This window comes from Eublepharis macularius, chromosome 6, assembly GCF_028583425.1.
Source record: "Eublepharis macularius isolate TG4126 chromosome 6, MPM_Emac_v1.0, whole genome shotgun sequence".
Lineage (NCBI taxonomy): Eukaryota > Metazoa > Chordata > Lepidosauria > Squamata > Eublepharidae > Eublepharis > Eublepharis macularius.
In genome coordinates this window covers 121,089,807-121,105,814 of record NC_072795.1, presented here as the reverse complement: position 1 = coordinate 121,105,814, position 16,008 = coordinate 121,089,807, and the positions used below count along the sequence as shown (strand labels likewise).

The 16,008-nt window shown below is 44.1% G+C and overlaps 1 protein-coding gene across 2 annotated transcripts in view; it reads right to left on the bottom strand.

Annotated features, from left to right (window-relative positions):
- DLG5 (discs large MAGUK scaffold protein 5) overlaps window positions 1-16,008 on the bottom strand; it is a 143,147-nt gene that overhangs the window by 57,999 nt on the left and 69,140 nt on the right. For both annotated transcript variants that reach the window (XM_054982910.1, XM_054982911.1), the window contains exons 5-6: window positions 11,341-11,524; window positions 46-305 (exon numbers count right to left, since the gene is read on the bottom strand). In XM_054982910.1, coding sequence (XP_054838885.1) covers window positions 46-305; window positions 11,341-11,524 — 444 coding nt within the window. The remainder of the gene's footprint in view (window positions 1-45; window positions 306-11,340; window positions 11,525-16,008) is intronic.

Here is a 16,008-nt window from a genome sequence, read left to right as displayed (position 1 = left end):
ACACAGAAAGCCATGCAGCAGGACAAGCCCCTAACACCCCCTCACCTTCTCAGAGAGGAGGAATACTGCTGCTGGAAATGGATGGCCGTGTCCCGCTGCTTCATCAACATGTCCATCTGTTTCTGGAGGCGCCTGTTCTCCTCCTCCGCCTGCTCCAGCCGGCTCAGATCAGTATTGTGGCTGGCTATCTTCTCATTGTACCGCTTTCTTAGTGCATCATAATCCTTCTTCACGCCTTCCAGCTTGTCCATTGCCGTGTCGTAGAGTTTATTCAGTATCTCCGATGACCCATTCTGCTTCATAACCTGGAAATGATGAAGCACAGTTTGAATTTTTTTAAAAAATACTCCTGGCAGGTAGATTTCAATCTTGCTTTAAAAAAATTCAAGAGGATCCAGTGAAATACAAGATGACACAGAAACTTTCATGTGTGTATGTGAGGGTCACAGGGGGGCAGCGGCATGATGAATAGACCTTTAAGAATCACAAGATGTGCCTGTTATGAGTGTGAATTCAGCCCAGTTCAATAGTTTGTACAGCAGCTTGTGGTTCTTAACAGCCAGGATGCCCACCAGTCTTCCCCCCTTTCTCTCACCCCTTCCCACATCCCTTCTCCCTCCCTGCTCTGTTCTGCTCCAGTTCTTTCTCAAATCAATCAAATCAATTACCTTTATTGGCATTAGAAATAATAACAGTCTACAATCAGAGACAGGGATAGGCAGAAGCATAAGCATAAACAAGCAATTAGTAACAGTTAATAATAAAGTTAATAAACATTCAGCAATCAGGTGCGGCTATATGCTTGGATTTAACTTTATAGACTTCTGCTGGAAATTTTGCAACACTTAAAGTAACACAAGGGTTACGATCTTCTAAAAGGTAAACTAAAATTCCTTCTTAAATAGAATTATTATACTGAAGGTATTCAGTTAAAAATTGTTTGTGTAACAGACCAAAGAGAGAGCATTCTAGAATAATGTGGGACAATGAGCTGAGGACTCCTAATTTGCAAGGACATATCCTGTTTTGAAGGGGTACTTGCCTGAACCTGCCAGAGAGCACCATTGATGGAAAGGCGTTTAAACGTGCTAAGGTAAATATTCGGTGCTGAGATGGGATGTCGCCAGCTCTGTCTCCATTTCTGCCACTCTATCCCTCTCCCTCCAGTTGCTCCCCTTGCCTCTCTCCCTCCCTTATATCCTCCTGCATCTCCTCTTGACCTTGGCTCTCCCTCTCCTTTTCCAACCTCCCTTGTTGCTCCCATTACACCCTTTTCATACCTTCCTGCTTCTCCAAGTCCCACACACGGTCCTCCCATACCTCTTTCTCATTGCCAGGTAGAGCCCTCCACTGGCCATGCAGCCAGACACCTCCATGCTGGGCTCCTCCCAATGAAAGCTCAAGGTTCGGTGCTGCAAGGCTGGAATCACCAGCCACACAGCTGAGGGCCAGTTGTGACAATACTAGTCATTGCTCTTTGCTGCCACGGCTGAACAGGTTGGGTTGTTGGCAGGTCCGAGGCAGCGTCCAGGTAGCTAGCCTGTAGCTGGATTTTCTATCTCCTACCACAGGTCCCTCAAGGCAGCTCTCAACAGACCAATCTTAACACAATGGATTGGATCCAAAGAATAGCGAGTGAAAGGAAAGCACCGACTATCACTGTTCTGGAAATCCTTGTGCAAGATATAGTGGTGGTAACAGAAAGGAGAGGTGCACACGCTTTTGCTGGAGCCAGAGGTTGAATAGGCAGATTGCCAGTTTTGAATTTAGTTTCCCTTTTGTTTTGTGCAATGCTCAGGTCTGAGGCTTAACAACAGCCCCTTGTGTGAGCAAAAGGTACTTTATGTATGCAGAATGGTCCTTCCGGAACTAACACACTGTTATAAAACACAATTATTGCCCATATATCCCAAGGAAAAAAATTCACTTGGCAGTAAATAGCACAGTGTGATGGACAAACAAGCTCTTCTCCACTCCACAGTACACCCGAAGTAATGTATGCTCTAGGCACTTCGCACAGAGACTCAAACACATGGGGCAATTCACCCAGCCACAGATTTGGGAACTCGTTGCGTGAAGTACCTGTGCCACAGCTAGCAGAGAGAAGGTATGATTTACCCTGCTCCTCCAGACACAAAGTCTGTCCTCACCCAGTTAACATCCAAGCAGGGCTTGGTTCTACAAACAGCAGGTGAAATGTATTATCTAGAAAACACCCACCATAGGTTACAGGGAACAGCAGATAATCACACCACTGAACGCTCTCCCAATCAATAAAAAATCCTTGCCCACCCCAATTTAGATTTCCTGGACAAGGGTTGCAGCCACAAACAGGGAGGTTTTCTGTGTGGTGGGAATATTTTTCATGGGAGAGCAATGCGCTGCAAATGCCCTTTGCTACAGCTAGAATCTAGGCACAGCTTTACCACCTCATCTACCATTTGTGGGAATTGCCTTCTGATTAGGTGTCTGAGAAGCTGTTTCTGAATCAGAACAAAGGAATAAATCCTTTAAAACAACATGCAACTGTGCATGTTGCATGTTATGATTAAAATCTACCACAAGGTGGCACAACAATCACAGAACCCCATTACGGTCACATCAGATATGCACAAAGTTCAAAATACAATTACAAAAAAAACCAAACACAAACAACTACCACGCACCATCCTCTCCTTCCTCACAAAAACACTTGATCATGCAAGCTGTTTTAATGAACTTACTGACACGGTACACACAAGCCATATACTCTTGGATGGGGAAGTATCACAGAGATGCTCCCCTCCATTACGCCCAGTCTGAGCCTCAGAAAGACAGCCTAGCTGAACACCTGCGTACCAATAATTTTAAACACATTATTGATATGGGGTATTCTACTTCATGCATGAGTGCAAATTAAAGAAAAGCAGAATTGCCACCCCACAGTGTTTCAGACTAGAGATGGGCACAAACTGAAATACGAACCAAAGTTTGTGATGAGCCGGGTCGATTCGTGGCTCACGAACCAGCAGTTCATCAGAGCCCATTTCTGATGAACCATCACAAACTTTAGGCTGGTTCGTTTGGTTCGTCACTGCAGACAGCCTGGTGCCGATCAATCAGTTTCCTAGGCAACAGGGGATGGACTTCCTGCAGACCTTCTGCTGGCCTGGAAGCAGCCTTCTGCTGGCCCGAAAGTGACCTTCTGCTGACCCAGAAGAGACAATTTGCTGACCTGGATGTGACGTTATCAGGAACCAAACGAGCCAGTTCACGAACCTGGGCAGGTTCATGAAAGTTCGTGGTTTGTGAAATGTGACGAACCACAAACCGTATGGTTCTTTTTTCCCCCCAGTTCATGCCCATCTCTATTTCAGACACATCTAATCGCTCCACAGGAGAATTTAGATTTCTGTCTATATACTCATGACTGTTACAAATAAGAAACAGACAAATGCTAAGACACGTGGGAAAGAGAAAGTGTAAAAGGATAATGCTTTAATCTGAGCTGATAACTATGCTATTAATTATTGTGCATGTGTTATGTGTAGTCAAGCCACTTCAGATTTAATTATTGACTTTTCCAGTGTGCCTTGTCTTCTCATGATGTGACTAAAGTATGATAGCTTCAGTTTCGTCATTTTAGCTTCTAGGGAGAATTCAGGTTTGATTTCATCTAGAGGACTAAAAAAAAATAGCCACAGCAAATGTTCATGATATGTTTCTTTGCAGCATAACTCAACACGTGCAAGAATCTTAAATTATGTCTATGGCTTCCTAATGTGCAACTTAGAAGAAAATGATAAATGTGTATGGTCCTTCTTTGGCTGAGTTATGTCAGTGAACAGCACAAATATTTTTGTACCAGTTGTGTGAGATTTTAGCCTTAAACACACAAAACATTCTCATGAAAATCAAGGCAACAGAAAACCATCAGAGTCAAAAGCCAAGACTAAGGAGGAATATTTGTTTCCACTGGGAGCTAGTGGAACAATCCCCGAGTTAAATATCTTAGGATAAATCTAATGAGCAGAGTGAAAACAAAAATCAAGCAATATCTCATGGTGTTTAGGTTACAAATCACTTGCTTTTAAGTCAAGGCATGAGGAGAATGACAGAACACTGGAAGAGGAAACATAACAAGAAATGGGAGTTCTTCCATTCAAAGCCCCGACATGAAGAAGAGTAAATAATCCAAGCCGGGCCAAAGGGTACTGCCATAGCAACAGCAAGCCTCAGACATGAGCAGAGGAAACCTATAAGTCAGTCAGCTGCTACAGAGTAAAATCAATGGCCACCTCTGTTGGCGGAAGTCATTTGATCCAACTTCCCTTCCTTCCAAGCACTCAGTGCTGCACTTTAGAAATCAATTTAAGAAACACCAACCATCAGTACACCTCTGAAATTTAAGGCAAGATGCTGCTGCCTCTCACTCCCCTTTACTTCAGACTAATCCAGATGAAAAGTGACCACAGCACAGAGGGGGGGGGGAAAGCCTGGCTCCTGTTCCAAAACAACCTGATTCACTCTGACGTACTCAGGGGAGGATTTACAGGCTCTTTTCGCTCTTTTGAGTGCAGCAAGAGGAAAGGGGGGGGGAGTGAAATTTGCAGAGGCCCAAGGTTAAGATTATTCATCTCTTCTGCTAAACACTGAAACAGAGTGACAGAACTTGGCCTTTGAATCCACTGATTTCATTATTAAGATTAAATTTAAACACACACCCAAACTCCTTAAGGCCTTGGTCTCGCAAGGAGCAGTCAAGGGGGTAAAACCAGTGGCCGGATTGTGCTACTTTGGCCTCCATCTTAGGGCCTTTTGTAAGATAGAGTGCTCCTCTACCCCCAAAAAAGATTCTCACATATCGGCTGCATTCAGATGTTGTAAGTACAAATATGGCTCATGGCTGCCCTTCTTCACTCTGGCTGCCTGACTCCTTCATTCCTGCACAGAACATGATGAAAAAATGCGAGAAGTCTAAACTAGAGTTTAATTCAAGCTTAGAATGCGGGGGTGGGGGAGGGTGGGAGGAAAAAAACTAACTCCAGTTAACTGAGTTGACTGCATGTGTATATCATGGCTAATAGGTATTTGTCTTAAACCATTTCTCCATCAATGTGCTCTGTGTTAGAAGGGAAGGAAACAAGCAGTGTGTGCACAAGAATGGCAAAAAAGATGGATTTGTACAGAGTCAGCTTAATTTTGGAGCCCCAGAAAACAGGTATGTTTGGGACAAAGCTTACAGGAACCTTCAGTCATGTAAGCAGCCCCGGTTGCAATCAACAGCAGACACAAGTCGAACCCCTCCTGTTGGTAAGGCACAGCCCACCGAATGCTTGCCATGCTACCATGCATCACACCAGAAGGGCAGCCAGCACGTCGCTTGCAGGGCTGGAACAACGCCTATTAAGACAAAACTAACAAGGTGAGGAAGAACCCATTTAAATCCCCAAATTCTCTGAAACTACAGCTGAAACTACAGCTGCATAGGAGCAGATGCCCACAGCTTCCCCACTAAATAAATAGCACACAGTCACTAACCGCCTTGCTGGACCAGGTCAAAGGTCTGCTCAGCTATTTTTCTAGCCAGTAGTACAGGAAGTTCATCAACAGAACATCCGGTAGATGGTTAGAACAAGCTGAGGTCCACTTTCCCATTACAGAACCTCCTTCTGGTTTCTCATAGCCAATACTCACATATAAAGATCTCTCTCTCTCTCTCTCTCTCTCTTGTGGTTTCTCAAACTATGTTTAAAGGTACTTAAATTAGTGGACGTTGACACTTGTGGTAAATGAATTCAATTAACTTTATTAATATAGTACTTTTGCCTTGAAACTTTCCCTTTAGTCAAATTTTATTCCTGAGAAAGCAGGAAAAAAATCTTCCATTGGAAATTTATGCTGTGCCCCCTATAAAGAAAGCTTGGCTTACACACAGCTTCCAGTATGACGTGGTGTATATTTTCCTGGTAATGAAGGTTCAGGGTAAACAGAGGAACATCTGTCAGCATGCTGCCCATCCCCACCAGATAACAGAAAGACTTCCTGTGTGAACTTAGCAAGGCTGATCTTGGAAGCGATGGATAGTCTGAGTGACTTCTACAGGCAGAGACAAGACTAATCTCTGATAGTCTGGCCAAGCCGCTGTAGGCTCCAAGACAACCACCAGGGGAAATATGAACATACACAACACTGCCTTACACTGAATCGGACCACAGGACTGTAACACAAGTATTGCCTACTTGCTGCAATTCTTAATTCTTCCAAGACTCAGAGCTAAACCACATGAGATGAATTACACGAGGACGCTCAAGTGGAGACACAACTTTAGCCAGAAAGCGTAGTTTGAATTTCACCACTCTGTATAGAGAGAGCAAAGATCGCTCCTCAGAGGGTTTGTTAATTTCACTTCTCTACAGAGCTGGCAAAGGGGGTTTGTTAATAACTTGATAGAGCCTTGGAGGAGGCAAAGAGGAAATTAACAAACCCTCTAAGGAGTGATCTTTGCAGGCTCTGTCGAGAGAGAGAGAGAGAGGTGAAATTCAAACTATGCTTCCCAACTAACAATGCATCTCCCTTCACTTGAGCATCATCATGTAATTAGTCTCATGCAGTTTAGCTCTCAGGAGATGCCAGGAACGGAACCCAAGATCGTGTGTATATGGAGCGTATGTGATACCTACTAAGCAGCATCCTACTGATTTCCTCCAGGTGGTGAGCTCTTCACCACTTGTAAGCTGAATCAGCAGCAGCAGCAGCCTACTGCAACGGACTTATAAACTACTGTGCAGACACTTGTCATTTGTTCAGCTGGACTCACAGTTCTGAAGTCAGCCTTGTATTAAGACTGGACCCGACCTGTCTCCTATCACTAAAGCAAAAGGGTGTGCTTGGGGTATGAGGCAGCCATACCAGAGTTAGGCTGGTACCTATTTTGACGACTTAAAAGCTTTGCCAGAGGAGGCTGTTTCACAGGTATTCATTTCCAACCTACTGAACAGAGCAGATTCCACTTTCCCCCATTCCCTCCTGGCTTCTCTCCCCCTTGGGTCCTACTCTGTTCATCTTCTGGCTCCATCTCTCTCCTTATTCCTCCTACTACTTCCTTTTCTTCCTATCCCTCCTTTTGCTTTTCCTCTCTCCTAATCCTGCCACTCTCTATCCTTTCCCTTCTCTTCCCTTAGCTATTCCCCTCCAGAACAGGCAGCTATGCCCTAGCTGAATTTCCCCAGTCTCTCGCTGATGGGACTGCCCCCTGGATCCTCCCTTGCCAGCTGGCATTGCTAACAAGGTCCCCTTGATTGTCCACAGTTCCAATCACGGGTGCTTCGATTCCCTCCTTCTGGAGTGCCTTGGGATTGGTACAGAGACAGCATTACAAAATTGAAGGTAAGACAGTGAGCCATATCTGTGAAGGCAATTTTAGGAACAATGGGGGGATCTGAATTGGGGATCCTCCACTGTCGCAGAGCACTTAACACCCAAATTACTTTAATAGTCAGTGATTGCATTCCATATACAAGATAATACAGGCAGAGGAGCCCTTGTCTTCTGACCTGGTGGGGCTTGATTTCATGAGTCCTGCCTTGCACCCTGCCCTTCCCAGTTTCTCCCACAAAAGGCTTTTTTTTCCTTCATAAGTTGTCACTGCTGCAAGATGATTGCTGTTGCTGGCAGTATCACTGCTACAAGATTCATCTTGAGACACAAAACATGGTATTTGCTCCTCATGTTCTGTGCCTGCCTCTCAGGGACTGAAGATTGTTCTGTGTCCCACATGCAGTACAAACATTCTGGCTGGGACTGGACGTGTGCAAGCAAAGGGGAGGGGCTGGCAATACCTGGTCGCCATTGCTGGGTACATTCACCACCACCATGGTCTTACAACGTTGCCTGATAGATGGAAAATGTAGTCACACCCACTTGAGCCTGACAGCCAAAAATGGATATAAACTTCCTTGCTACCATCCTGCCTCAGATCTTCCAGTCTTGAAATCCAGACACAGGGTAGAATGATGCTGCTCCAGTCATCTGCCCATCACATTTCACTTATCTTAGGCTCTCTGTAAACTAGTGATGGAAAGTACCGTTAAGTTCTAGCTGACTTAGGGTGACCCCATACGGTTTTCAAGGCAAGAGATGTTCAGAGGTGGTTTGCCATTACCTACCTCTGAGTAGCAACCTTGGACTTCCTTGGTAGTCTTCCATCCAAGTACTAACCAGGGTCAGCCCTGCTTAGCTTCTGAAATCTAATGAGATCAGGCTAGCCTGGGCCATCCGGGGCCTCTGCAAACTAGGGCTGCTGTTTTCAAAGTGAGGGCAGGGGAACTCTTGCCCCTGCCCACCATTGCCCACACTCACTCCAGAGAAGGAAAAATGTGGGGGCTGGTGACATCACCATGTTGCTGGACACACTTAGCATTCACCCAAAACTCTATGGTAGAGTTTCAGGTGAACACTAGAGCATTCATTGACACCATGATACCATTTCCAGCCACGTAAACAGAAGTGATATCACAGGACCCCGTTCTGTGAGTCTCTGCCCGCTCAAAGTCTCCCAAGAGGATGCGCGATTGCAGACTGGTAGGAAAAGAAACCTAGGAATAACTATATATGTAGGTAAAAAAGGTAAAGGTCGTCTCCTGTGCAAGCACTGAGTCATTACTGACTCATGGGGGACTTGGAGGACTTTTTACAGGGTGGTTTGCCATTGCCTTCCCCAGTCATCTACACTTTACTCCCAGGAAACTGGGGACTCATTTTACCGACCTTGGAAGGATGGAAGGCTGAGTCAACCTTGAGCCGGCTACCGGAACCCGGCTTCCTCCGGGATCGAACTCATGAGCAGAGCTTGGGCTGCAGTACTGCAGTTTACCACTCTGCACCACAGGGCTATATAGGTACTGGAACATGAATTTTCTAAGCACCAGTCAACCAGACCATCCACAGAATAACCCTCTGTCCTACGTGGTACCTTTTCCCCCTTACTCGGCCAGTTATAGTATAAGATTTTTTTGAAGAAAATAAATCTATACTAAAGATTTTTTAAAAAACTGACTACCACTCAGAACCTTTGGGATGGTGCAAACTTTATATAGGAGCAATTATTCTGAACAGCTTGTTTTTTGACCATCGCCCTTCTGTGCACAACCAAAATCCCTTTTGTATCAGTAGAGAATCTGCTTCCGTTGCTTAACATTCATTATGGGAATCAACCTGCTGTGTTAAGTCATTTTATTTAATCAAGTTAGGTCTTCCTGGGACTATTCCAGGTCTCTCTTTGGTAAGTAAATAATGGATTCAATGCTATTTGTAGCTTTCTACCTGACTTGCATTCTTACCTGTAAGTAGCCTAATTCCCTAATCTGACACACTTTTCTCCATAATGTAGCACACAGCATTTTGAAGGCCTCTTGGTGCGGAAAGAACATAACTGCTATATACATCCAAGAAATGCCCCTTCATTCAAGACTTCAGCTTTTAAATTAATAGAGGGGGGGGGCTGTTAATACTTTGGGACAATTGTTCTACTGAAATAAAATGTTGTTTAAAATGTTTTTAATTTAGCCACTTGGCAGTACTCTGGCTCTAGGAAACGAGAAATTTTCTGGCCCTTGTAAGGTTCAGTATGAAACTGAATATTAATATAAAATTCTACACAAATTTCTGAGTTTCTATTATTCTTTGAAAAAATACCTTTTTTCCACTTTAAATAGAAACTCTTGACACAAGCTTGAAATAATAATCTATTGCTTCATCAAGCCAACATGCTTGAGACTAGCCAAATTCCACTAATATTCAGGCACAGTATGGTCAAGACCGACTTTAGAAAGCTAAGCTGAAAAAGCAAAGGCTAAGGCTTATGGCACCAGTAAGGTGTTAAGCAGAAGCAGATACAGTTTGGCAGCATCTCTTCGGCACTGTTTCAGTGTTCCTTATTATGGCTAGAGCACTCTCCTCCCTAACAAAGAGAACCTACCAAACAGGGAGATTCTAGTTCTAACTCACAGGATTAAGGAGACCCCGCAAGCAGAACAGCCATGGGACCCACCAGTTGTCATTTTCTCCGGGCTTTTTTTCTGGGGAAAGAGGTGGTGGAACTCAGTGGGTTGCCAGCACAGGGGGAAACTCTTGGCCGGGAGGTAGTGCCCCTGGTACCAGTCTCCTCCCTAACAACGGCATGGAGGGCAATTTAAACTCCCCTCTGGAGATCAGGGGGCGGGGCCACCAGCCATGTGACCATTTTCAAGAGGTGCCGGAACTCCGTTCCACCGTGTTCCAGCTGAAAAAAAGCCCTGCATTTTCTACCCCAAAGGATGGGAGTAGAAGAGGGCAGGGAAATCTACCACTGTGCTAGCTACCAGCAGCAAGGGAATCAGAGATGGCAGGGAGAGAGCATCTACTCTCCCCCTCACATGCTAGTTAAAATCCCCATTGCTGAGCAGTACCAAACAGGCCCTTAGACTATATATAAGTTGTGGAGGAACAGCTACACGCACTAAAAAGGTGGATGGAACTTCCATACAAATAGGGTGGGGTTAAAAGAAAAGAAGAGAAAAGAAAGAGCAGTATTCCTGGGTGGTGCCAGGAACTTGAAAGTAATCTAGCTTTCAAGGGACCTTGAGGCTGCTTAAAAAGAGAAGAGTGTGAATTTCCCAGGGGAGCCGAAGTACCCATGCTTGCCTTAGGATATTGCCTCTCATGAGTTTATGCATTTTCTTTTGGGTTCTTGTGCATGCGGCTCACAAAATAAATAGTTTTTCTTATCAGTACTAACATTTCCTCGAAGATATTTAGGTCTTTGAATTCAGAAGGTTGCTGGTAATCAAGCCAGTTTTATTTTTATAGCGGAAGCCGCATGAGATAAGAGTAGCTGAAGTGCTAATTAAGGAGAGGGCTATTACCAAGAGTAATACAGAAGAGAAATTACTACTCGTTTTAATTTACACAACTACAGCTACATTTTTAATTGGAAGCAAACTGCTCTTTGTGGTTCCATTTTTCTGCTATCTATAGCAATTAAGAAGTGTAGTAAAGGGAAAGCATGGGAGAGACACCTTATAAAACATTCACGTTCTTGCAAAAAGGGAGTAACACCACAACTGACACACACATACCCCCCCACACACACATACACACAAGCAGGCAAGGGAAGGCAGAGTCAGCATAATAGAGTTGTTGGAATGTTGGACTGGGATCTGGGAGGTCTACGTTCAAATGCCCGCTCTGCCATGGAAGCTTGTTGGGGGACCTTGGGCCAGTCTCATCCTCTCATCCTACACTACCTCAACAGGGTTGTTGCGAGGAGAATAATGTGAGCCACTTGGGGTCCCCACTGGGAGGGAGGAAGTCACGCACTACCTGTTGCTGCTGACTGCGCAGGTCCGTGATCTCTTTCTGATCCTCATCATGAAGCCTCTTCATTTCCTCGCACGATTGTTGGAGGTGATTGTGCTCTCGTACCAACTGGCTGTTCTTCCGCTTCAAGGTGTCCATGTCTTCCTTGAGCTGGGACTGGTCACTCAGCAGACGGCTGTGTAAGGTACTATAACATGAAAAACGTTTGCAAGAAGCTTTCATCAAAATGCATTGAAAAAGTGATGATTTACCATAAAAATAAATCACAGGTAAAATTGTCGGTTACATCTCAATACACATCTATTGAACATATCGATACACCTCTGTCAGGCTCCACCCCCCAAGGAATGGAGCCTGGGGCTACCATGTTCTCCAATGCTGCTCAGCAGCAAGCCACAGACAAAACCTCAGTCCTGGGGGGGAGTTCTGTCTTATCCTAGCCCCTCTCTCCCTTTCTCCGATCTTCTCCTCTCCTCTCCTCTCACTGTGAGGCAGATATCTGGCCCTTTCAGCCTTGGTTACTCTGCTTCCTGCCTTTAAAGGAAGTCCTGTAGGCAGAGCACCACGGGGCTTGCTTAAAGCCTGCTGGATGTAACAGAGGGGGTGGCTGGATTCCTGGCCCCGGCCTTATGCCCCTGTACCTCTTCCTCTTCCTTTACCTTAGAGGGACTGTCCTCTGGTTTGGGCTTGCTGGAGAGGGACAGAGATGCTTCCGTGCCCACAGGACTGTCTGTGGGCAAGGAAGCACAGCCCTGCCTCCACTCTGTACTGCACCCTCCCAGCCCTTCCTTGCCTACTCTTGGCCAGGGCTTCCACTGAGGCCTTGCTGTATTCACTTCAGCCACTGCTGGGGCCAGTGCTGTCCACCCAGGAATCTCCACCAGCCCAGGTCAGTTTGAGGGCGGGGCTCTAGACCCTGAACAACCTGCGTTTCTCCTGAGTATCACAGGTCTCAGGGCAGGAAACAACCATATAAAATTAGTACAAAAACCTGGATATTACAAACATTAAAACAGATATAAAATATATTAACTCATGCTAAAAACCAACCAAATAGCATTTGGTGCCCCAGCAGCAGGATATCCCCACTCGGCCCGAGCTCAGGATGTCCCCAGAGGTCTCTAATATCTCTGTTCTGTAGTCTCACCAGAAAGTCACAATGCAGACAAAGATTTCCAAATGTATATGGAAATAAAAGTTCTTAAATTGTGTCATAGAGCACCTAAGTCAAGGAATTTTTAAAAAAACAACGTGCAAGGAATGGTTCCTCCAGGAGGTTCTGGAACTAGATGATTGTGATGTGTTGTGATGCCTCCAGGATGACTGCCCACCCGGATCCCCCCAACTTAGAATGACTGTAACACATCAGGATATTGCCTGGGTCACACTGTTCCTTCCAGCTTTGCTCAAAATCTCATTCCTGACTTCTGGCTTCTGGCTTTCTTACCCTGTGGCCGCTTACTGTTCCACACTGACACGATCAGACATTCAAAATATTCTTGAAGCAAATACTCCACAAAGCCACCTGCCACTACTCAGAAGGCATCCCCACAACTGGAACACCTGTAAAATGTTGTGCTATGATTGTGGAAAGCTGCCACTGCATCTGTGAATCCACTGGGTCACACGAGTGCTTCATGCAAACACATTTTCTCAAGGATAGTTGGTGAACACTGGGTAAGGAAGATTTTCAATGGCTAGCCTTGATTCCCCCAACAGCTGATTAAACACAAAACAAAACACAGTTTTGTCTGGCAGAATTCAACCTTGCCCTGGCTTAACATAAAAACCAGTTTAAAACTAAGGGCCACTGGCATCCACTGTTTGTGTTATGTGCCATCAAGTCGTCTCTGACCTATGGCGACTCTATCAATGAAAGACCTCCAAAATGTCCCATCATTAACAGACTTGTTCGGATCTTGCAAACTGGAGGATGTGGCTTCTTTTATTGAGTCTAGGCATCACATTTGAGATCTTCCTGTTTTCCTACTGCCTTACACTACTGCCTTCCACTTTTCCTAGCATTATTGACTTTTCCAGAGAATCTTGTCATCTCATGATAGACCAAACTACGATAGCCTCAGTTTTGTCATTTTAGCTTCTAGGAAGAATTCAGGCTTGATTTGACCTAGTACCCACTTATTTATCTTTTTGGCCGTCCATGGTATCCGCAAAACTCTCCTCCAGCATCACATTTCAAATGAATCAATTTTCTTCCTGTCAGCTTTCTTCACCATCCAACTTTCACATACATACATATAATGTGGAATACCACAGTTTGGATTATTTTGATCTTGGGTCCCAGAGAGACATCTTTATCTTTAAGGAGCTGTCTAGCTCCCTCACAGCTGCTCTTCCAAGTCTCAATCTTCTGATTTCTTCATTGCAGTCTCCCTTTTGGTTGATGATTGAGCTAAGGAACAGAAAATCTTGAACAATTTCCATTTCCTCATCTGATGAAGACAGCTGTGGTTCTCAAAAGCTTATGCCTCAATTAAGTTGGTTAGTCTTAAAAGTGCTACTGGACTTTTTACTGTTTTGCAACTATAGACTAACACGGCTAACTCCTCTGGATCAATTTCCTCATTGTCAACTTTAAAATTCTGTAATTCCTCAGTAGTCATTACTTTTGTCTTCTTGATGATCAGCTGTAATCCTGTTTTGGCACTTCCTTCTTTAACTTTCATCAGTAACCATTTCAAGTCTTCACTATTTTCTGCTAGTAACGTGATGTCATCTGCATATCAAATTGTTAATGTTCCTTCCACCAGTTTTCACTCCACCTTCTTCTAGATCTAATCCAGTTTTCCTTATGATATACTCTGCCTAGAGGTTGAACAGGTAGGGAAATAATGTGCTTGTCTGACACCTTTGCCAACTGGAAACCATTCTGTTTCCCCATATTCTGTCCTTATAGTAGCCTCTTGTACAGAGTACAGATTGCACATCAAAACAATCAGATGTTGTGGCACCCCCATTTCTTTTAACACTCTCCATAAGCTTTCATGATCCACACAGACAATAGCTTTGCTGTAATCTATAAAACATAGGCTGAGTTTCTTCTGAAATTCCCTGGTATGTTTCATTAGCCATTGTACACTTGCAATCTGCTGTCTATTGCCTCTTCCTTTTCTGAATCCATTTGACATTTTTTGTTCCATATATATGGTAAGTCTTTGCTGTAGAATTTTGAGCATCACTTTGCTTGCATGGGAAATTAACCTGATAGTCCAATAGTTGCTGCACTCTTTGGCATCCTCTTTTTGGGGGATTGGGATATATACTGAGCATTTCCAGTCTATGAACCATTGTTTTATTTTCTATATTTGCTGACAGATTCTTGTTAAGATTCTGATGGACTCCATTTCTGTAGCTTGAAATAGCTCAATTAGTATTCCATCTACTCCAGGTGCTTTGTTTCTCCCAACTGCTTTGAGTGCAGCTTTTACTTCACTTTCTAAGATCTCTGGTTCTTCATCAAAAGATCCTTCATCGAAGGGGTGTCCTCCTTCCATCTCTTTTGTACAGCTCTTCAGTGTATTGTTTCCATCTTTTCTTTATTGTATCCTGATAAGATACTGTATTTCTGTGATCTTTCAGCATCCCAAGCCATATTTGAATTTCCCTTTGATTTCTTGGACCTTTTGGAACAGAATTCTTGTTCTTCCTTTTTTGTTGTTCTCTTCTATTTTTTTGCATAAGTTATTATAATAGATTTCTTCAGCTCTGCATGCAAGTCACAGAAAAGCTGCATTTAGAAGTTTGACGCTATTTCTGTCACCTTTTGCTTTTCATCTTATCTTTAGTAATTTTAAGAGTTTCCTCAGTCAGCCATTTAGGCTTCTCCTTTCTTTTGGCTACAGGAATAGTCTTTGCAGTCTTCCTTGATACTATCTCGAGTTTCTGGCTCACGATCAATTAAACTTAGTGTCGCAAATCTGTTCTTTACATGGTTTTTAAGTTCTTCAGGAATATTATTTAGATTGTATTTTGGCACTAAGGTTCTTTTAGTGTTTCAACTTTATTCTAATTTCTGATATTAGCAACTCATGATCTGTACAACAGTCAGCTCCTGGTCTTATTGTAGCAGAGAGACTAGAGCTTCTCCCATCTTCTGCTTCTAATTATGTAATCTATTTGGTTCCTGTATTGGTCACCTGGTGATTTCCACGTACACAATTGTTTTTGGTTGCCTGGCATCCACTGGCTGCCTTAAAAGATGGCCAAAGGGTCCCTAGCTACACTGAAAGTTTTCTAATACCTGTAATAACACTTGGTATTTTTGATAATGCTGAGCTCAAAGCACTGTGCCGGCATTACACCTCCCAGCAATTTTTACACCAACCTGATAATCTGAGCCAGGATTATAATCCTCAAATTGAAGGCAGGGTACTAAAGGCTAAACTAGATGAGATGCCTCCCCTGGGGATGCAGCTCCATTTCGTAGAGTCCTGAAACGCCTTTCAAAAGCACCACGGGGATGATTGTGCTTAGGACCATTGTGGCTTCGGGGGAGGAGGGGTTCCTGCCTCCCCCACTGCATCATTTTTCCCCACCACAAAATGTACGGGGGACTTGTAGGCAAATCTGAGCTTCCAGAAACAAAAGCTGTGTAACATCAAAATATGACAATGCAGCTTTTGAGTTCTTTAGAATTTTTTTATCAGAGTG